Source organism: Thamnophis sirtalis, unplaced genomic scaffold (genome assembly GCF_051295495.1).
Source record: "Thamnophis sirtalis isolate CommonGarterSnake01/CBP01778 unplaced genomic scaffold, rThaSir2_p1.2 scaffold_7, whole genome shotgun sequence".
NCBI lineage: Eukaryota > Metazoa > Chordata > Lepidosauria > Squamata > Natricidae > Thamnophis > Thamnophis sirtalis.
The window spans coordinates 65,539,601-65,562,924 of NW_028261387.1; the positions used below are offsets into that span (position 1 = coordinate 65,539,601).

At 42.9% G+C, this 23,324-nt stretch overlaps 1 protein-coding gene across 1 annotated transcript in view; it reads right to left on the bottom strand.

Annotated features, from left to right (window-relative positions):
- Nucleotides 1-378: 378 nt before the first annotated feature.
- E2F1 (E2F transcription factor 1) overlaps nucleotides 379-23,324 on the bottom strand; it is a 32,810-nt gene continuing 9,864 nt past the window's right edge. Inside the window, exons 2-7 of the mRNA XM_087720320.1 lie at nucleotides 19,408-19,498; nucleotides 18,372-18,591; nucleotides 9,681-9,833; nucleotides 8,443-8,557; nucleotides 5,688-5,892; nucleotides 379-2,682 (exon numbers count right to left, since the gene is read on the bottom strand). Of these exons, the coding sequence (XP_087576446.1) occupies nucleotides 2,432-2,682; nucleotides 5,688-5,892; nucleotides 8,443-8,557; nucleotides 9,681-9,833; nucleotides 18,372-18,591; nucleotides 19,408-19,498 (1,035 nt within the window). The 3' untranslated portion in view covers nucleotides 379-2,431. The remainder of the gene's footprint in view (nucleotides 2,683-5,687; nucleotides 5,893-8,442; nucleotides 8,558-9,680; nucleotides 9,834-18,371; nucleotides 18,592-19,407; nucleotides 19,499-23,324) is intronic.

Below are 23,324 nucleotides of genomic sequence, written 5' to 3' on the forward strand. Positions count from 1 at the left end.
CTGTTAAGAACACTATGCACAACCCCCATCCAAAGCCATACACCAAGTCATGGTTACCTTTCCATCCATAAAGCAAAATACACTCCTAACATGTAGGAGCACACTTTGGTGAGTTCCAGTAAATAATACTTAAAGGACTATGAAGGCACCTCAGGGACAGCACCAATTACTGCTTTGTGATGCACTAGGAACAACTCCTAGTCAAGCTAATGGCATCCTTACCTGCTGCTAAAGCCCCATTCCTTCAACTAAAGCTACTTCTCAAAATGGATAAACCTCAAATAAAACCATTCCTTCCACAAACTCTTATCCTAGCACAGTGTGTGTTTCCCTCCCCCACCCTCCCTTTCAACATATCAAAATATTTCTCTACAGCAGTGTTTCTCAATCTCAGCAACTTTAAGATGCGTGGACTTCAATTCCCAGCATTGAATGGCTGAGGAATTCTGGGAGTTAAAAGTCTGCACACCTTAAAATGAATGAAGTGGAGAAATACTGTTCTACAAGATGAACCTGCTGTCCATCCTCTATGAATAAATAGCATTTCAGTTCACTTGTCTTGACCAGTCATACTCTCTCAACATATTGATGAGATATTGAATCTCTTCACCATTCAAGGCTCTCTGACTACAACCTACTTGTTCCCTGGTCCTCTGCTGCCATTTGCTAGGTCAGCAATTCTAATCGGATACTTAAAAGGTCTCTTTCCACATACCTGGACGTGTTGAGTTCATGCACCCATATTTCTCTCTGTCACTATCCTTTATCTTCCAGGAACACTGGATGGAGCCACATAAATAATAAATAAATAATATGAATCCATGATTTCTGGACGCACCTTATGCTTAGCATGGGGATTGGACTAATAAAGAGAAAGAGTCAGTGTTTTTCCCTTCACTTTACAGGAAAGGGGCAAACAAAGGCATTGGTTGGTTGCTGTCTCACAATAATGTGTAGGGTTAACCTCCCTTACGATTATGGAGAATAGCCAGCAACTCTCCCTTTCCTCCTGCTGAAGCAAAACGTTCCAGTAACTTCATTTCCTACGACAAGCAGTATCCCCTCTGCCTTGCTGGCTGTCTGCTCTAAACCTAAAGACAGCTGAGCAGACTGAGCACCTCACTATGAAAAAAAAAATCATTATAATAAAAACCCATCACATCCCCAGATAGATATAGATGTATTCTACCAGGGAACGGAATTTCCACAAAATAATATCCATAGTGGGTGGTGAGGAACACCCAAAATAAATAAATAATCTGTACAGGACCCTCCTTAAAGCTTTATGGCGAGGCTTATGAGGAAAAAGAAAAATAAATGTTTGCATCGGCATCCAGAAACAATTCACCCCACCATTCTTGGTGCCTCATATTTGAAAGCCAGTTTCTCCTTTTCAACCAGGGCATTTTTTTAAAAAAAGAGCAAATTTTTTAAAAAATGCCCACTTTTCTAACATATCCAATTACCCATTACCTTTCACTAGTTTGAGCAGCATATTTAACAAAAGACTCCCATTGTATCACCCATCCTATCCATCCAGTTGGTTTTCTTTCTTCTACTTGACCATTGTTTAACTACTGAGTTGCAAATCTCTGGTTCATCATTTGCCAGCATACAGAATTTCCCAGTCCTAGGTAAAGGTAAAAATGCCAGCCAAACAGATAGAGATAGACTGCAAGAGGACAGATCAATGACTGTTCTGAGAAGTACCATTCTGGTCACCTTCTCCCACCGCTGCCTGGCAGAAAGGTGTCCCTCACAATAATGTGCTCAGTGCTTCTGCCATACAACCAAAACAGGAATGGAGGGGCCCCCTCTTCTAAGGATAGCTTCTGACCATCGTGTTTTTCTAAGCCAAGACTGAGAAATTGCTCACAACATAGAAAATTAAGAACCTGATAAAAATAGGGGGCCTGCCCACAGCCAAGTATTATCTAAAGTGAAATTCAGGGAAAGGAGTGGTTCAACAAGAATAACTAGGCTGCTGCAACAGCATCTCTAAAGCTATCCCTATAGATTCCAAACATGGCACCAGAGAATCAAGGTGACCCTACTCCCTATTCCTAAGTATTATTACTACTCTGGGCCTGGGCACAGCAGGCTTGAGGTGATGCCTGCTGTCTCTCAATCAGCTCACAAAAACAAGCTTGCAACATTCACAGCAGCAATTAGCTTCACAGCCATCTCCCTCAATTACAGGGAGATGGCCAGCAAAAGGCAGCAACCCTTCCAGGAGCTGAGTGCTCTCACTGTCATTGATGCCAGACCACATTCTGCCATTTTTCTTCCCTGGCATCTGATTTACAGCACACTGGCCCTGAAGATGACAACTAGCCCTGGAATTAGGTTCAGATGTCAGCTGCAAGAAGATCCCCCCATGGTGGGGTAGAGTTGACCAGGTGGCGCTCCTCTTTCCCCAATCCGAGGATATTCAGAAATCCAAGGAGGTGAAATCTCCAAAGTCACAGTCAAAGAGCTCACTGATGCCTTCACCCTCCTCGAGGCCAAAATGATAGTCCTGAGTCTGGGGTGGTGAAAGTGCAATGAATTCAGAGGGCAGAAAACTTGAGAAGTCATCCTTGCCCTGCAGAAGCAAGGCATCCACGGAAGCCAGTGGTGAGAGGTTTACATCATCCCCGGGACACTTCAAAGGCAGTGTAGTCTCTCCAGATAACAAAGGTTCTGCCAAGAGATAATGGAGAGACTTAGTAACCAGCATAATAGATATACCAGCACCTTTAAACCCAAGTGAATATCTCAAATAAAGCCTTGTCTGTACACAAAAACAAAAGTTGCTTAATCTTCCAATTATATAAAATTTCTTCCAAAATTGTATAAATGATTTTCATGGCTCAGCTGCAACTACAAAAATATCTGATTTGGTCTCTATCACAAATTAGGAATAAATTACATATAATTTGAAACAAAATGTAAAAAGATTTTCTTAGAAGAACTCCTAAGACTTGGTACAGAAATGTACCAAGAAATGCATTGCCTTTCTTTCTTATTTGTAGTTTTCCCCCAGAAAGCCTTTCTATGCAGAGCCTTTGTAGAAGTATGTTAGCCAAAACACAACTTTTGTCACCTTTCTCAATGCTTCTCCATCCCACTAGATTGGTATTATAGTTATCTTTTGATCAAAGTAGTATGTCTTATGAATTGAAAATGTCAGCCTGAATAATACTTCAAGCATTTAAGTTTCCCCCCTTATCGTATCATATGTGGTTTCTCGTATATCATCTCCCCTAATGCCATCTGTTTCCATGCCTCCTCTCTTTATTCCACATCTTTGCCAAAAAGATTCAAGTGCAGAACCAACAATGCAAGACCAACAACAACTTGCATTCATATTGCAAAAGGATGTATTTGCTTTAGAGCCAGGGTATTTGAAAATCTAGTTTGCTCTTTGCTCATAATCAGATGTGGAAGCCCTTCTGTATCTAGTGTATTTTGTATATTGCAAATGCTATGAAATAAAAACACAGAATAGAATGTCCTCCCTTATGGCATTTTGATACCGGAATTCCTCTTTCTTAAGATAAAAATGGGCATGATTCTTCAAACTAGGGCCATAATTTACATTTAGAACTGCTACGGAGCGAAATTATTTGTTTTGGAAGTTGGACAGATTTGAAGGCTGAATTTGTTTTGCCTAACAGAGGCTTAGCACAGTCATTTCCAGCTCAATTTTGGCAGTATAATCTCAGCCTGAACAAAACTATGCCAGCAAATTTGAAGAATGAGAGTAACAACAGATTGAAAGGGATCAGTCTAAATATCAATAACAACAAAAATGAGACTTAGCAGAGTCCACAAACTACTGGACAATATCCCTAATTTCATATCCTAGCAAAATAACACTGAAGATCATCCAATTGTATATTAGAACAAGACATGAAAAGGGAGATACCAGTCATTTAAGATGGTTTTAGGAAAACAAATAGAGAACAAGAGATATTATTTTGGATGCATATTGCATAACTAAACCCACCATCCTGGGCCCAACGTTTGGGAAGTCAGTCTCTGCCTGTCATAAGCCAGGACAAAGAGTGAGTGATGGAGGAGTAACACCTCCTTAAAAAACCTTGGTCCAGCTGGCCCGGCTGGTAGTACCTCGTAAGGGCCCCTTTCCAGGGTTGCAGCAGAAGACAGTCAATGGTTTTGAAAACGGAAGAAGGTTTTACGCCCCAATGGCAGATGAAGCGGCAGAACCATCTTCTAGGAAAGCGGTTGTCAACCTGTGGGTCGCGACCCCTTTGAGGTCACAGAGGTTGCCTAAGACACGGGCGCACGCTGCCCTCTTCTCTCTGACAGCTGCGTTTTTCCCTGGGGGGCTCCGCAGAACATCCCAAGACCGATGCCACCACATCTGCCCTCTTTGGGACAGGTCCTCTTCAGAAGGACGAGGCCCTGCTGGTCCCCTTTGCATTCCTCACCTTCCAGCTTCGGCCCCACGCTGTGGAAAACATAGGTGCGCACACGCCCCGCACAATTACAGCCCAGAGCAGGACCAAAGCCCCTCTCCTAACTGGCCCTTCCTCCCTTGGAGGGCTTCGGGGGGAAGCTTCTGCAGAAGCCCGGGTGAGTGAGAATAAATTCCCATCGTTACAAAGCTCTGAGGCTGTAATTGTATGGGGTGTGTGCACGCTTCTATGTTTTCCACAGTGTGGAGCCGTGCTGAGGCTCTGGGTGGCCGGTGATGACTCTGGAGCCCATCTGCGGGGGCGGTATCCCCCTTGTGTTCCTCGTCTTTCCAGATGGACTCCAGAGTGATTGCCGGCCGCACTGAGCCTTGGCACAGCTGCCAGGTACTTTTAACCATATATTTTGGTCTTATGACTGCTGCAAAAAATCATAAATGCAGGTCAGTTGTTGAGTGTTTCAAATGTGATTGGAACACTCAACAAGGTGACCACAGTATATGTGTGTGTGTGTGTGTGTGTGTGTTTGAGAGAGAGAGAGACAGTGACAGAGAGGGAGGGAATCAGAGAGAGACGGACAGACATAGGAAGCCAAAAATTCAGTGTATAAAACGCACCCAGATTTTCACCCTCTTTTTTGGGGAGGGAAAGTGTGTCTTATACACCGAAAAATATGATACCCGAACTATCTTCTTATTTATTCAACTCACATTCTGAATATACATATTGAGAGATGCTGGATTGGAAAAAGGTGAGCATGGTTTTAAAACTGGAAGAAGAAACATCTATCACCTACACCAGGGGTCCCCAAACTTGGCAATTTTAAGCTGGCTGGAGAATTTTGGGAATTGAAATCCACAAGTCTTAAAGTTGCCACGTTTGGGGACCTCTGACCTACACTGTGCTACTCTGACAGCTAAAATTCAAATGATCTAATAATGAAAGTTAAGGAGTTCAGTGGAAAAAACAGGGCTAAGATCAAAATAAAAGATTTTTTTCCCTCTTGATAGAGTGGTAATTTAGGCTTCAGAAAAAATATTCAGATATCATGATGCATTATATCTACAAAATCAAAACACTGTAGATGAAACAATTCTGAGCATGCTTTTGTGTTCTTCCCAGTTTTATGACGGTTTTTACACGCTCTACCGGAAGGCCACACTAGGAAATGCATAGCTACAATAGTCAAAACACAAGCTTGACACAGAAGGCTTGCTGGCCTCAGTTACTCTTGGGTGCCAATCCTTAAGGCAACAATTGACATACCTTGGTCTCCACTCAGCAATGGCAAACTTGTATCCTGAGAAGGGTGTAGAAGCACAGAGGGTGTTGTTTGTGAAGGTTGTGAAGAAGGCTCCTCAGGAGCCACTTTCAATGGACTCTTAGTAGGACTACAGACACCAGAGCTTTCTTCTGGGCAGAGGAACACATCAACAGGGCCCTGAGTACTTTTCACAGCAATCTGGAAAGCCTAACAGAGATGGAGAAAAGAACATCTGAGGAGACATAGAATGGGGCGTTGGTTCTTACCTGATACGCCCCTTCTCTGGGAAGGTGGAGATAGTGGTCATGCATGGGTTAACTCAGTCAGTAACCAATAGAACTGAGTCTACCAAAGTGATGTCATCGCCTCTGAGGAGCAGGCTCCCGCTTTTCTTGACGAAGGAGATGAGTAGATTGCTATGCGGTGAACAATCGCTTTCTGTCCAGTGACTACACAACATGCTCCCAGATCACTCCTGCAAGGTAGGCCAGGATCTCAAGGGTAAGGATGACCGCTGTCTCCGCCTGCCCAGAGAAGGTAAGAACCAACGCCCCATTCTCCAAAGTTGGTGGAGACAGTGCTCATGCATGGGACGTACCAAAGCTGGCATGTCCCCGGGAGGGCATGAGACTGGCCTAGGAGCTGGAAGAAGGGAGAACCTGTTGGAGGACTTGCCGTCCGAAAGCTGCATCTGCCGATGCATATCGATCCACCTTGTAATGTTGTATAAATGAATTAGGAGTAGATCAGGTCACTGCCTTGCAGATCTCTTCCACCGAGCCCAATCCAGAGACCAATTTAGAAAAGTAATTTTCTTTCTTTGTTTGAGTGAAATCCAATTAAATGCAATTAAAGTAATCAATTATTAAGTATTAGTTGAGGAGAAAGCGATTAGCACAGCCAGTTCCAATCGAACTGAGTCTAAAAAAGCAGGAGCATGCTCCTCAGAGGCGATAACATCACTTTGGTAGACTCAGTTCTATTGGTTACGGTTCTGGCCCCCCTCCATCTGGTAATGAATGCAGACACAGGCTTAGCTGTTTGCCACTCTTTATTCACAGCAATTATAATCCTGTTGGCTGAAAGCCCAGACATGACTCACTGGCAAGAAGTTGGCAGCAACCCAGACTCCAACAGACACGTGAACACAAGGCAGGCCAGACAAGGAGTTCTCCAGATTACTACGAACAGTTGTGTCCTGCAAAAGGACTCCTCCCAAAGTCTCTTCTTATATACTCTCTTGAGAGGGGCCAAGCCACAACCACCTGGGCTTGATTATCTCTTATGAGTCTGTCTCCATAACTGCTGCCTCTGTTTCTCCGCCCTATGTTGCCTGGTGTCAGGGACAAACTCCCTTTGATCTTCCCCACTGTTCCATGCCTCAGGCGCCTCCTGGTGGCCAACCAGCCTCTCTGGTCCCTGCTCTGAGTCTGAACCCTGCCCAGGGTCCTCCACATCTTCCATAGCAGACTCATAGGTTTCCTCGCTATCCGAGTCCATCAGCAGCTCAAACGGATCCTGCTGAGCTACAATAGGTTACTGACTGAGTTAACCCATGCATGACCACTGTCTCCACCAACTTTGGAGAAGACTGCATACACTTTTGTTGTGAGGGTGGTAGTGGTAAGCCTCTGCAGATCTTTTCTATGAAGAATATTTTGGGAACATCCAATTTTATAAAATCTTCAGAATTTTATCTCTTTGTGACTAGAGGACAAAAAAATCTAACTCTTTTGGCTTGTTTCACTGCCTGGGACAATTATTGCTCATAACAATAGAGTTCCTCAATTCTGCAAGGAAATTTTGAGATGCCCGGTACATCTCAATATCTGAGTGAAAAACATTCTATTTTGTAATGATCTCTGCTCATAGTTTTAATACTTTGTAGAAATGTATTAAATCAAAATAGTAAAATGAGAAAGAAGTTCTACTTGAAGCATTCTATTTTGTTATATATCACTTTAACAATGCTATTCATGAGCTAACAAGGCATTGCATCTACCTAGATGTTAACTGCTTAGGTAACCAAGGGCTGCAAAAGCCTTTATTCTGTGCATCATAATTGGCTCCAAATAGACAGTAACTTATTCTATTAGACTAACCGAACACGTATAACTTCTATTTCATATGCCCCAAACTTTCCTCACCATGTCAACAAATGTCTCAGACCCTTAGCTCACCAGTTATACTTGGTTCACAAAACATTGGTTCAGGTGGCTTATCCTACAAAAGGACATTTTCTTACAGGGCAGCACAATAAGTGGATAGGATTTCATTCTTGTTGATTGTTTAACTAATCTAGGATATAACAATTTGTGCCAGTTGATTATTGTAAAATATTGCACAGTGTATGTAGCTCAATGACATACAGCTAAACTGTATTCTAAGAGACTGGGCTCGATATGTCAGAGTGTCATTTGGTTGAGCTAAGCAGCTATAGAAATTAGATGGATGGATGGATGGATGGATGGATGGATGGATGGATGGATGGATGGATGGATGGATCAGCATACAGAATCTTGCATTTAAAAACCAAGCTTCCCTGGATCTATCATACTGGTGGCTATATTTCTCAGTCACCATACTGTTTCAAGATATACTACACTTAAACGGACTTGCAGAAACCTTTTCTACCTAATGAGGAATGGAAAGGATAAACATAGTAAAGAGGATTAGGATTCTGAAAGTTTTAAGTGTGTAAGGATTCCATGAGAGGCCCCAAATGGCCTCTGTAATTCTTGGAAGCAGGAAGGTTACCTCTGCAGGATCAGAGACTTGCATCTGTGTCTCAGGGGGGGCTTTGATGACCATCACCAGTTGCTCTGAGGGGTCTGCAATGTTGCGTAGATCTTGGCAAGTCACATAAGCTGAAGTATGGTCAGTCAAGTTTTGTCAGAAATATCACAAGATATGTGTCAAGATACAAAACTAGAACAGCAATATACAACTGTTAGGCTCAAATCACTACTTATTAGGAAAGAGGCATACAAGAAGTCCTTGATTAATGAACAGTCATTTAACAACCACTCAGGGTTACAATAGCTTTAGACTAGCTACTTCCTTAATTTCAGGATGCAATTAATCTGGCCACGAAGATTTAATCTTATTCAAAATAACCAAGTCTGTATGCCTGTTTCTATTTCTTTCTTTTTAATATTTCGATGCCAGTCTATTTCAAATTTTAATTATTTCCCTACCTCTACAATTTCTGTGTAATAAATAATCTGTTCAGGAGACACAGTTTTAGTTGGAAAACAGTGCTTGTTAACTCTCAGTCTTCTGACTTGCAATTTCTGAGATCTGTGAAATTCTCCACAAGTTTGTAGAGTGTCAGAAAATTAATTTCAATTATTCAAAATTATGAGCACACTCATTAGTTTAATCCTGTGAAGTGAGATGATGAAGAGATTAATCTAACCAATTTTATTCAGCACACTTAAGGCCTTACCAAATATATTTTACCTGTGACATGGAACTTGCAAACCTATTTTATTGGAACGTTATTGTAAGGGGAAAAATGGGGGGCGGGGAAGAGAAGAAAGGATAGCTGAAGTTTTCTCTCATATGCATATGTTAAAACTGTTCATTTACCAGAAAGGGTGGATTGCAGATTTCATTATCAGGAACAGGTTCAACTACAGAGCTGCCAGGCAAAAATCAACAAGAAACATCTGACAGATGCACCACCACCACCACCACCCTTCTTTCCCTTTCTTTCTGAGATATATACACACATGTATACCTCCACACCTCACTGACAATTCAGAGCCTTAGCCAACAGCCAGGTAGGGATTTTCCATTAAGTCACAGGGTGTGGAAGTACAAATTAAAGTACCAACACCCAATCCAGGAATGTTGGGAGTGCAGCTGCCTCTTTGGAATATGGCACTTTACTGCTACTGGTTACTGCAGAAAATTTGCTCCTATGAACCTGTTTTGTGCTCTATGAGTGGATAAAACCATCCAATCCCCATTCATCTTGAAAAGAAGGATATTGCTTGTTTTCAGGTTCCTCAGTAAGGATCTTGAATTGAGTAGTACACATCTGGATGAGGCTGTCCAGATGCTGTTCTGCTGCTTGAAGATCCTGTAGTTCCTTCATTAACACTTGATTCTTATTGGTGCCCGCCACAGAAGTCCGGTTCCCCCTAGAAAAAAGAATAAGGCAAGATGAAATACTCTGTGACTAATAACTTGGCAAGTCTTAGCATTAAGATAGATGAGAAGTAAACTACATTGTGTGTGCTTTCACATTGTCAGAATAACACAGCAAAAGACAGACAAATGCTCAATTAAGTAAATTAGCTAATTTTTAAAGGGAAAGTTCAACAAATTACCTGGAGAAAATATTCTTGCCACATAGTATTCTAACCCTATGCCTGGTATAAGATTCCATGTTGTCTCCTTTAATATCCTTAATATCTATATAAAGCCATTGGGAAAAATCATTCTGAGATTTAACCAAGGTATCATCAATAGGCATAAGAGGCTGTGCAGGATATGTTCTAGGAGAGTAGGTGGCTGGATGGGAACCAATAAACTGTGTCTGAATCCCAACAAGACTGAAATGTTGTTGAGAGGGAGTTCCAGCCTATGAATTAGGAAGACAGGTAGTTCTAGATAATTCTGAGCTCTTTCAAAGCAGCAGATGAATTAAGGTATAACTCCAAGCAATGCGTTTTGCGTGACCCGACAAAAGCGCGCCGACAAAACCGCATCACTAAAACCGTGACGTCATCAACACGCTGACAACAGTGCAGTGACAGAAGGCCGATTTACAACAGCGCGTCGACAGAAGGGCGATTTAAGTTAAAGTAAGGGTTAGGGTTAGGTTTAGGATTAGGGTTAGGTTTAGGGTTAGTGTTACGTTTAGGGTTAGGGTTGCGTTTAGGGTTAGGTTTAGAGTTAGGTTACAGCGTGCTTCTCTCGCCGCGCTGTTGTCAGCGCGATTCAGCGCTCATTCGTCGGAGCACCTTAGAACTTGCAGTTTTGTCACCACGGTTTAGTCGGCCGCGCTTTTGTCGGCCGCGCTTTTGTCGGTGAACCGCATTTTGTAACTGTCACAAGGATCAAGTGATCCTTGTCTTAATAATCCCATGTTTGAACTAATGTAATTCAGTTTTTATGGGGTTGCCTTTGAAACCTGTTGGGAGACATTAGTAAGTGCAGAATTCAACCTCTTGGTTACGCTTAGAGTAACTGGTTGTCATACGAAGTCATTAGAGACAGTATAGCTATCTGTTTGCTTCCAAGATGATATCAGTGCTGATTTATGAGAACGTTCCTCAGTTATAACAGATTGACCTTTGTAGTAGATCTGCTTAGGGAGCTTTCTGTGAGAAATGCCTGGAAAGTAGTGACCCAAGCAACAATCTTCTTCCCGTTGACCATGCCTAATAAATCCTGATTTTAAGGTATTTGAGGCTTTTATATTCTTAGTTTCTGTCTGTAGTATGTTCTGGAACTGGTAGTGTATAATATCACCAGGAAGCTTCAGGAATTTGCCTAAAATAATTCCTTTCCCATCTTAATTATTCCATTCTCTTCTCATCCACATTTAGTGGTCACCATGCATGCTCACTTCTCATTTATTTATTAGAATTATATTCTATCTTTCTTTCAGGGTCTCATTATGGTATGAATTGCACTTCACTCCTTCTACCAACTTTTTTTTCGTACCAAAGCTCTAAGGTATACTGGGATAAGAGATAATGTCTGACCAAAATAATTCAGTGAGCTTCCATGGCTTATAAGAGTAGTAACCCAATATTTTAACCATTACATCATATTGTCAGTAGCCAGTTTTTTTGTACATCTGCAAACTTAAAAAATCCCCGAGTCTCTCATCTATAAGCCATAGTACTAATTGTATAAACACTGTGGAAACAATAAAGTTGTCATTTTGCAAGAATGTTGGATTACTGCCATAACTGGGTAGTCCACCAAGCCATAAAGATTCAATTTTCATATTTAACAGTATTTATTTCTATCTGATAATAAGCAGCAAAATATACTAAATTCTCAGAACATAATGCTTTATAATAAGCAACAATGATATGTTCATGGAGAAACTGATGGTTTAAAATTATTTACGCAATTGATTAAATTTTTATATACAATTATTGTCTCACTTTTAACTAAATTGAACACAGATTAATGAACTTTTATTCATGTTATTCTCACGAGTCTAATGTTGTTAATGTGGTTTTCCTTGCAATAATTTACCCCCCTACAGTACTGTTTTAAAGTAAATGAAGACAAATATTCTTTTGAATATACTTCCACAAATGCACAGAGGCATCTAAGAGATTATAAGAGAATAATCTTATAGGCATATTCCATTTGTAATTTTGTTTTAGGATAATTCAGATTAACATGTTCTAGTTCTCTTGATTGAAAAAGGGCGTTGGTACTTACCTGATACGCCTCTTCTCATAGTGGGGGGAGGAGTATCCAGGATGGGTTTGACCTTATCCTCTCGTGATTGGTTTGAGTCAGATAAGCTCTTTGGGCTCCGCCCCCTGGAGGTGAGCCTGCCCAGTTTTATGACGAAAAGCTCTCTCCGACTCGTTGCATCATTCACTCCAGACTCTTGATTCAGGTGTTTTTTTTTTTTTTTTTCTTTTCTTCAACATCAATAATTCAATAACAATATAACAATGAACATAACACTTAGTTGTACAAACCTAGTCAGGGAGGGACTGGATACTCCTCCCCCCACTATGAGAAGAGGCGTATCAGGTAAGTACCAACGCCCTTTCTCCATAGTGAGGGGGGAGGAGTATCCAGGATGGGACGTACCAAAGCCTGCACGTCCCTAGGGAGGGAGATCCCTGAGACCATATGTCCCCCACTCAGGCCTGTTGAGGCATGGGTCCAGCCCTGTGAACCGCCTGCAACACCCTGCGGCCGAACGAGGCCTCTGCCGAGGCAAAGGAGTCCAACTTATAGTTCCTAACAAAGGGAGAGGGGGAAGCCCACGTGGCTGCCCTGCAGATTTCGGCCAGGGATGCTTGTGTGGCCCAGGCCGTGGATGTGGCTGCACTCCGTGTGGAGTGGGCTGTGATATGATTTGGTGTCCGTAACCCCTGCGATTGGTAAGCAGTGGCAATGCAGGTTCGCAGCCACCTGCCGATAGTGGTGGAAGTTACCTTATTACCCAGGGATCCTGGTTGGAAGGAGACAAACAGGGCTTCGGATTTCCTGTTTGGCCTGGTTCTCCTGAGGAAAATCCTCAGAGCCCTCCTAACGTCCAGAGTGTGCCACTTCCTCTCCAATGGGTGAGAAGGATCTGGACCGAAGTTGGGCAAAATCAGTTCCCGGGCTCGATGGAAGCAGGAGCACACCTTGGGAATGAAGGATGGATCCAGCCGTAACACCGCCCTATCTTGGTGGAAGACACAGAGATCCTCCCTGGTGGACAGCGCCTGCAGTTCGGATATCCGCCTGGCGGAAGTGATGGCCACCAGGAAAGCCACCTTCAGGGTCAGGAACTTAAGGGAAACTGCTTGTAATGGCTCAAATGGGGCACCCGTTAGAGCGTCCAATACCCTGTGTAAATCCCAGGAAGGGTACCTGAGTACCGTAGGTGGTCTGAGGTTGGAGGCCCCCTTAAGGAATTGCCTGACCATGGGATGGTGTGTCAGGCACTGATTTCTGCCACACGGGAGAACTGATGAGATGGCTGAGACCTGTCTCCTAATTGTGTTAGGAGCTACCCCTCTATCCAGGCCCGCCTGGAGGAAGTCCAGAGCCTGAGGCACCGTAGCCTGGATGGGGTTGGACCCCCGGGAGTTGCACCAAGAGTCAAAGGCCCGTCACGTGGAGCCATAGATGCGCTCTGTGGAGGGCCTGCGGGCGGCCTGGATAGTCCTTATCACCCTGGGGGGGAAGAGGTCTTTCCTCAGGATGCTCCGCTCCACCGCCAAGCGGTCAACTGGCTGCAGCTTCCGCTCCAAGTTGTCCCCTTGGTCCGGTTGAGCCAGCCGGCTCTGATGAACCCACCCCTGCTGTATGTTCTGCCCTCAGCGAATGTTGTCTAAATTCATAGGCTATCTGAGGTGCTTCTGCGATCTCTCATAGTCGGGCATCCCATTCTGAGTTTGTGGTGGGTTCTGGCATGGGGACCAGCCTGTCTGACCCTTTTTCTCCCCCCCCCCCCAGCCATAAGGGTGCTATGATTCTATGGCTAGGATTAGCGCAGAGATATTCAGAATGTAAACACAGACGGAGTTTAATGGGTGGCCACTAGAGTGTAAAGATGGAGTGAGGGGAGCTAAGGCTCACAATAAAGGCCTGCCACAAAGGTAAATTAATAATAATAACAACAAGAACCACAACCACAATAATAATAATGAAATAGAATAAAATACAAAAGGGGGCATCTTCCCGCCTGATAAAACCAAAAAAGATTAAGGAAACGATTGGTCCCTTGCTGGGAGAAGGGGCCCGAAGGTGACAAGCAGCAGGGGTAAGCCGAACTATTTAACTCGTGCTTGGCATCTGTCTTTACCCGAAGGGATAAACAATCCAACCTATCAAGAACAGCATCCCAAATTCAGATTAGGAACCCAAGATGAGATAGGGAAGAATGGTAGCCTGTCTATCTTAGGCAAGGTCCAATTCCCAGGACCGGGTGGGTTACACCCAGGGGTCTGAAGGAGCTGGCGGACAAATTCTCCAAACAACTGAAACTATATCTATCAGAGATCCTGGAGTGCTGGAGAACCACTATAGAATTGCTGATATGATTTCCCCCCCCCCTTCAGAAAGGAAGAAAAAACCGTCTCGAGAGCCCAAGGCCCACATGGGTTTGTCAAAAACACATCATACCAGACTGGCCATATTAGATTACGGTGGCAACCCTAGTGGACCATAGGAATGCCATTGATATAGTTAACTTGGACTTCAGCAAGTCCTGATAAGGTAGACCATAACCTACTATTAGGTAAGTAGAAGAATGTGGGTTAGACCTAGTCACCCCAGGTGCCTTGGTAACTGGTGTACCCACCTGTACTCCTCAGTGGAACTGCCTCTTCATGGAGGGAAGAGTGCAGGGAGTCTCCCAAGGTCCAGTGTTGAGCCCAGTACTCTTCAACCTCTTCATCAGTGATTTGAATGAGGGTGTTAGGTGTGTAAGCTAACATTTGGGATAGCAAAATATATGCCATGATAGTAGTACTGTTCCTTCAAGAACTGCTGTTATCTCAAGCGGTCATAAGAAGGAGCCGGAATGACTGTTAGCTCTTTGTTTGTTAACGGCTGATGAGGGGGGGGGGGTCATCAGGTTAGCAGATGAACCCCCGGCTGGCCGGAATAGCCAACACTTCAGAATACAGGCTAAAGCTACAGAAGGATCTTGGTACCCTTGAACATTGGGCACTACCTAGGAAAATGGGATTCAAGGAAGTAATGTTCTACCTTTAGGCAATGAAGGTGAAGTGCACAGGTACAGGATACCCTGCTCCACAGTAGTAACTGTGAAAGGGATCTTGGGAGTCCTAGTGGACAACCCCTTTAATGTGGGTCAGCAGTGTGCAACAGCTGCCAGGAGAGCAACACAGTTTTTGGCTTCATAAACAGAGGACTAGAATCAATCTCCCGTGAAGTGTTAATCCCACTTTTTAAGGTCTTGGGAGGCCACACTTGGAATTCTGCACTCAGTTTGGTCCCCATGATGTAGAAGAGATGTGGAGACTCTTAAGGAGAGTGCAGAGAAGGCAACAGGGGAGGAACAAGAAGCAATGGGTGGAAACTAAACAAGGAGAGAAGCAACCTAGAGCTGAGGAGAAATTTCATGACAGTTAGAACAATTAATCAGTGGAACAGCCTGCCTCCAGACATTGTGAGAGCCCCAACAGTTTTTAAGAGGCTGTTGGGTGGCAATGACAATAGCAATAGCAGTTAGATTTATATACCGCTTCATAGGGCTTTCAGCCCTCTCTAGGTGGTTTACAGAGTCAGCCTAATCAACCATAGGAAGCCATTTGTCTGAGATGGTATAGGATATCCTGCCTGGGCAGGGGATTGAGCTAGAAAGCCTGCAGGTTCCTTCCCATTCTGCTATTGTATTGCATAGTATTGTATTGTATTGCATTAGCCGTTTGCCTAGTCACCCCCACCCTTGGAAGGTCTTCAGTAACCTGATTGAGGGCTCCATTGGGAGCTGCCTTTTAGCAGCTGGGCTGAATATTCTCCCCCCCCCCTGCGTTTTTCCAGGCTGCAGCGGGCTGCCGGCTTGGGATTAACAAAACAAAACACAGTTTTTGCTACTGGGGCCAGTAAGCCTCTCGCCTCTCCCGTTCTGTCTCCTAATTAAGGGAGAGTTTTCTTAAGGGGGAATCAAGAAATAGCCATGACAAACAGAGCTTGCTGGATGCCGGTCAGCCTCTCGCCCCCCCCTCTGTCTCCTAATTAAAGGAGAGTTTCCTTAAGGGGGAATCAAGAAATAGCCATGGCAAACAGAGCTTGCTGGATGCCGGTCAGCCTCTCGCCCCCCCCCCTCTGTCTCCTAATTAAAGGAGAGTTTTCTTAAGGGGGAATCAAGAAATAGCCATGACAAACAGAGCTTGCTGGATGCCGGTCAGCCTCTCGCCCCCCCCCTCTGTCTCCTAATTAAAGGAGAGTTTTCTTAAGGGGGAATCAAGAAATAGCCGTGACAAACCCAGCTTGCTAGGGATGTCGATCAGCCTCCTAATTAAAGGAGAATGTTCTTATGGAGGAAGCCTTCTCCTGTTACTTGGCAGCCAGAAAGGTAGGGGGGGGGTGGTTCTTCCGGCTTGGGGGGGGGGTTGATCCACCACCTGCCTCTTTAACTCCTTTTTGCCCTTTGCTGCCTCCCTCGCTCTTGGCTAATGCCTCTGCGATCGGCTCTCACCTTTGTAGGTCTCCTCAAGTGGTGGTTGTTGTCCTGCCGGCCTCCTGAGCTGCTGGGGGCCGCCATCTTGGCCACGTGGCTTCAAGATGGCCCCCGGCTCCAAATTCAAAAGGCTCCTCTTTGCTGGAGCACATGGGAATGGCTTTTGCCTTTTCAAGCTTGCCATGCGGTTGCTGCTCATCTCCCGCAGCTGTTTTAGAGCCTTTCCGGCTCTCACCTTGTCCACTGGTGATAGCTGCCAGCACAGGTTTTCCTTTTTTTAAAAACCCTCGTGGCTGAGGGGAGCGGAGGAGCGCTTCTGCTCCTGAGAAGCCTCTCATCAAGGGCTGCCTCTAGGAGGCATGTGTGCCCGGTTCTCCTGCTTGCCCGGCAACGGTCCTCACAGAGTGACTCCACCTCACTCAATGGCCAGGGCAGCGTGCCGCCCCAGAGGGCTTGTGGCAATCCGGTCATTGCAGGAGGAGGCTGCGATGAAGGGAGGCAGGGTTCGCCGGGTCCAAGTTTATTTTCTTTAATCCTTTGAAAATTACTGGAGGTCTGGAGAGGTGCAACCTTTCCCTTGATTGGGGTGAGTCAAATCTCCAGCTCTTACAAGCCTCAGCTGCTAGGGCTGCCTGCTAGAGGCTTCTGCCCATCCTCCTGATTAGGGCTGCCTGCTAGAGGCTTTTGCCCTTCCTTCTGCTGCCTGGCCAAGCTCCTCACTGAGAGTCTTCGGATGTCCTCAGTGTCCAGGGCAGCCTGCCGCCCCAGGGGGGCTAGTGGCAGACCCAATCCTGCAGGAGGAGTGAAGCAGGGAGGCAAAACTCGAGGGTCCAAATGAATTTTCCTTTAGATCCTAGTAAATTCCTGGAGCTCTCGAATGAGCAACATCTCACGATCGTTTTGAGTCAGAAAACTGGGCAGGCTCACCTCCAGGGGGCGGAGCCCAAAGAGCTTATCTGACTCAAACCAATCACGAGAGGATAAGGTCAAACCCATCCTGGATACTCCTCCCCCCTCACTATGGAGAACACATATAGACATATAAAGAATCTATAAACTACTGTATTTTTCAGAGTATAAGATGCACCTAAGTGTAAGACGCAGCAAGGTTTTGAAGAGGAAAATTTTAAAAAAAGTTTTTGCATTCTGCAAACCTTCCCAAAACGGCCTGTTTTTGCAAAAACTGGCCCATTTTATTCCCAAAAAAGGCACAAATAGCCTTTAGAGAGCTTGCAGAGTGCTCCCAAGAGGGAGGGGGGTTAAAAACGAGCAAAAAAATTGGCCATTTTTTGCAAAAAAGGTGCCTGCTTTTTGTAAAAAAAAAAAAAAAAGGGCATGGATAGCCTTTAGGAAGCTTTTAGAGTATTCCTGGGGGCTGGGGGTGGTAAAATTGAGCAAAAAATGGGCCATTTTGTGCTCATTTTTGCCCTCCCCAGCCCCCAGGAGCTCTCTAAAAGCTTCCTACAAATTCTACACAGCCATTTTGGTGAAGGGGATGGGGTTTTGGAAGGCAAAAAATGCTGTATTCAATGTATAAGACACACCCAGATTTTCAGCCTCTTTTTTGAGGGAAAAGTTGCATCTTAGACTCTAAAAAAATATGTTGTGTGTGTTTGTGTGTGTGTGTGTGTGTGTGTATACTTATATAATATATACTTATATATATATAAGTTAAATAAGTGTACCAACAACATAAATGGAAACTGTGGCAACTTAATATATAACTATTATACAGACATTGCTCTACTTCTGGGTTACAATATAATGGAGCCAAACAAACATCACCAGAACACCAAGTTGGAAGAGTGACAGGTGACATTCTACTTACAGCCATTGGATATGGTTCTTGGATTTCTTGGTGATGAGCTGGATGCCCTCCAGGACATTTGTTATGTCATAAATACGCCTCTTCTGCACCTTTAGTACTTCAGCAGCCCAGTTGAGATCCACAACACCATCAGGAGACTGACTCAATAGCTCTAAGAAGCGCTTGGTGGTCAAGTTGAGAGACGTTTCATAGCGGGATTTCTCTCCAGGAGACTTTAAACCTGGGGATGAATCAGGGCTTAATTACAACAGCTGCAATTCTTCTTAAATAAATCTCAAACTTAAACCATCAATTTGCTCAGCTTGCACTATTTATTTGACAAGAAAGCAAACACCGTTGTTGGAGATAGGCATCCTCTGGTTCAGAGTTTCATTCTCTCGGTCTCACCTAGCTTGAAAGCTGCAATGACTACCCTAGAAATAGAAAGAGAGGAATAAACACCACTCACCTTTCCCACACTGACCAAGTATGTTGCCAAGATACATTGTGGGGATATGAAAAATGGATTTTACTACCAAAGGAATTGAATCTGGTTAGACGTTTGGGATGGATTGTACATTGTAAACTGCCCAAAGTTTCCTTGAAGTGTGAGATGGGCAGCATATAAATTGATTGATTGACTGATTGATTCAATTGAATGAATGGCAATTGTGGATAATATAGCATCATTTGCCAAACTCAACTGTGAACTCAGATGAGACTTTCAACTTTAGCAATGAGTTAAAACAAATGCCTGTGTTTCAAGGAAATTAACCTTTAAAAAAAATGAAATCTCTGATTTTTAGGTTGCTAAATTCTGAAATCCCAAAAGCAACTTTGCACAATATACATGCCATTTCAGAAACAAAAGCCATTTCCCTCATGAATTCAAAAGCAAAGCAAGGCTGAAAAAGCATCAATACTCCAGTGTCCCAGTACTAGCAGTCATTTCCAAGATTTTACTGGACCAATGTGGCATTATTAAGCCACTAGGACAAGGATTCTTGAAGTAGCTGCAGAAATTAGGGTGCCAAAGTTCCCATCTATATACTAGTACCTTTTATAGGATTTTTTGCTTTTCCTCGAGCCACCTGAGCATGGTCTGCAATGTATTGATGGTCAGTCTCCAAATTCAATTTCCGTTTTACCTGGAAATTAAGCGAGATTTGTAAATAACCACACCACTTAAGCTCTAGTGAAACAAGTAGTAATCATGTAAAACTAGGAGCATATCTACACATCTTACTGTTATTGAATAAGGGCTGCCTTTAAATGTAAGGCCATTCAGAGTTGCCTGAACCGTGAGATGGGTGGCAAATAAATTTAATGAATAAATAAATAAAATTAATGATAGATAGATAGATAGATAGATAGATAGATAGATAGATAGATAGATAGATAGATAGATAGATAGGGGAAAGAAAGAAAAAAAAGAAAAAAGAAAGAAAGAAAAAGAAAGAAAGAAAGAAAGAAAGAAAGAAAGAAAGAAAGAAAGAAAGAAAGAAAGAAAGAAAGAAAGAAAATATGGGTTTGGGGAAAATTAATTATTACATTTAATTAGTTGAATAAACTGTTACATTTTAAACAAAAAAATTCCTCATTTTCTCAATACATTAAGGGCAAAAATTAGCAGCAGCTTTGGTTTTCCAGTTTTCACCTACAGGCAGCTCATCTTGCTTGCTGTTCTATCAGTTTCAGATTGAACCAGATGATAAAACTCTGACCAGAATCCCTACTCTGTTGCTCTAATGGTGGATTATAAACTTAGATGACTATCATAAAGATTGTCTATGAAGTTTTACTGATATTATCCAGTCACTTTAATAGCCTCTACAGAGCCAAGAGAGTGGGGGCCATTCCGGGGGTGTAGCTAGCACATTTGACATCCAGAGCAACTATTTCCACTCATAAATAGTACCATGAGGTTCTGGAACTTCTGCTGATTCTATCTCTGTCATTGCTGCCACATCACTGCCTGCTAAACAGCTGACCAGCACAATGGCAGCAGTGACCAATTCTATACCAGCTGCTGACCTTCTGGATAATCTCCTATCTTACATCCTCTCATTGTCTCTATCTGGGGCAAACCATTCCCACCATTTCATTTTAGCATGCCCTAGGATCATTCTCATCTTAAGGAAAAGGATGTTCCATAGGAAGCAATCTGCCACCAAGAACATCCACCATCAAACCACACTCTAGCACACTCTAGTTGGGGAATACACCTGGTAGACAGTCCTAGCCATCCAAGTCAGATATGCAGAATTTATAGAGCAAAGGCAAAGTCTTATTGTCTTAGGTGAGCAGGGTGGAAGGCATATCTGCTTGAAAGCAGCGGTCCCCACTCCTGAGGCCACACAAGCAGCAAGCGAGTGGGAGAAACTCCATTTGCACAAGCGGGGGGGGGGATGAGTGCTCACGCGCAAAAGCTTCATTTGCACATAAAGAGCCTTTGCACACACATACACATGCACGCCACTTGCATGGAACCATCCCCTCTCCCCCTCACTGCCACTGCCCCCCACCAGTTCAGAAAGACTGGGGACCACTGCTTTAAAGGCAGTAATTAACATTTTGAATTTTACTTGGAAACAGACTGGCAATGAGCGCTGCAGGAATGTGACCAGACAGGAAGCAAGCGGGCCATTGCATGCTGGCTGATTTAAGTTTTTAGGTGATCTTAAAATGCAGCCCTATGTAGATCAAATTAATTGTAGATTAAAAGTAATTTGCAAATGATATGAGCATCACTGTTAGAATATTCAGTCTAAATGAGGAGATCCATTAATATAGAATGGAGAAAAGTAATTTAATTCTGGAAGAATTCCAGGATATTTTGCAAAAATGTAGAACTTTCTTTTAAGATTGTCCATTTCTATAAAAATGGATTCAAAAGAGGAGTCAAAAGAGAAATGACTCAGAATCAGGCTGCTTTGGATAGGGATTTAAAATTGACAGCATACAAGAATGACATTGCGAAGGATGTTATATAAAGGATTAAAAATGAAAGTGGTGATATTTTAGTAGCAAAAGGGACACACAAATAATAAATCAGAAGAGAGGCTTCTGTGTGGATTTCAGTTCAGAAGAATGACTTGAATATTTTTTATTTTGAACTTACAAAAGAGATGTATTAAACCTATGGAGTTCTTGAGAAAAGATAAAGAGAGAATGAAAAGAAACCTTTTTCTGGGACACTATTTAAAAGGAATAAACTTTTTGAAATAACAAGATTTAAAAAGTAAGTTCATTCAACTAAGGTTAAAATTATATGATTTTTTTTCTAGCAGCTTTTAGTGGGATCAGGACTGAATGAGGAAGCTTGAAAGATGTGATAAAGACAAGATAAAAATATGGAAAAAGATTTTTTTTCTTGTATTGTTAGAGAAAGTTATCAGCTATAGTATTAAAATTGTAAGAAAATGTTAAACCAGCAAAGGAGTTTCTAACAGGAGATGAAGAGAAGAGATTTAATTTGTGGGGCAATATTTAATGGGATTACATTTCAGTATGTTGATGTTTCTGGTAGTTCTTAATGAAATCTTTTCTGATTAACTTCGAATGATGAAGCTTTAAATATTTTATAGTTCCAAAACATGGGCAGAAAATATTTGTATTTCTAGAAAAAAGAGTAAGTTATTGTACAAAGTAAATGAAAGGAATATGAAAATTGTTTAAGGTTAATATATATTAAAATTGCCAATATATACTTTACATATAAATTTAAATATATACATTTGCTAAGAGATAAAGGTAAGATATAGGATGAAGACATTCTAGGTCAGTGATGGTGAACCTTTCAGGCACCGAGTGCCCAAACTGCAAGGCACATGAATTCAAAAACACATGTGCAGCAGAGATCTGAAGACCAACTGGCCAGCAGGAGGCGGGACATCCCAACGCTGGCAGCTCTGTCAGAGGTGAGATCATTTTCTTTCATGAGCTTCTGTTTCATTGTTTGCAGGGAAACAGAAGCTCACGAAATAAATGCCACAGAGATCTAACCTGGGGCAACGGCACTCGTGCCCACAGAGAGGTCTCTGCGTGCCACCTGTGGCACACGTGCCATAGGTTCACCATCATGGTTCTACGCTGAAATGAGACGGATGTGATAGGTTACTGAAATCGTTCGCACTTACATTGATTAAGTGAAAAGTCTTATTTTATTTTATTTATTTATTGTAATTTGTCAAACAAAAACAAAAACAGGAGTAATATAAAAATACAGTGACGGGTATGATAGGCATGTGAGTGCACTCATGCACACCCCTTTAAGGATCTCGGATGTCAATTTGAGATTAAAACTGTGAAAATTTGTAGCTGAGACAACTGAATCAGGTGGAGCATTCCAGGTTTTCACAACTCTATTATAAAACTTGTATTTTTAAGTCAAGTTTAGAACAATTTACATTGAGTTTAAAGTGGTTGTTCGTGTGCGTATTATTGTGATTAAAGCAGAAAAAGTCATTTACAGGTAAAACATTACTACGCACAATTTTGTATGCAATACCTAAAGCAGGTCAGTGTCTCGGGGTGGAGTCATTCCCAGCTGTACCAATAAAGGCGAATCCCCAAAATGAATGCAAGCGTACCCTGTGCATGCACCCCACCCCCGGAGCATGTGCTGCAGAGACCCGAAGACCAGCTGGCCAGTAAGAGGCACACGCACATGCACGTTGGAGCTGGGCTGGGGCGATGGCTGGCGTGACTGCAGAGAGGGCTGTGCCATAGCTTTGCCATCATGGGCTTAGGATATAATCACGTTATTCTTTCCTTTTAAATTTTCAGATATTTAGTTTCCATAATATTGTTGCAAGATACTTTTATGTTTTACTATGACAATTACAACAAATTACTAGCTAACATAATTAGAAATTGATAACTTTTAGTAGGTATGTACCAAGATTGGAGAAAAAAACTTGATCCAGGTAATAGAAGCAAATAGAGGCTAGGACAATTCAGGAAATTGGCAAA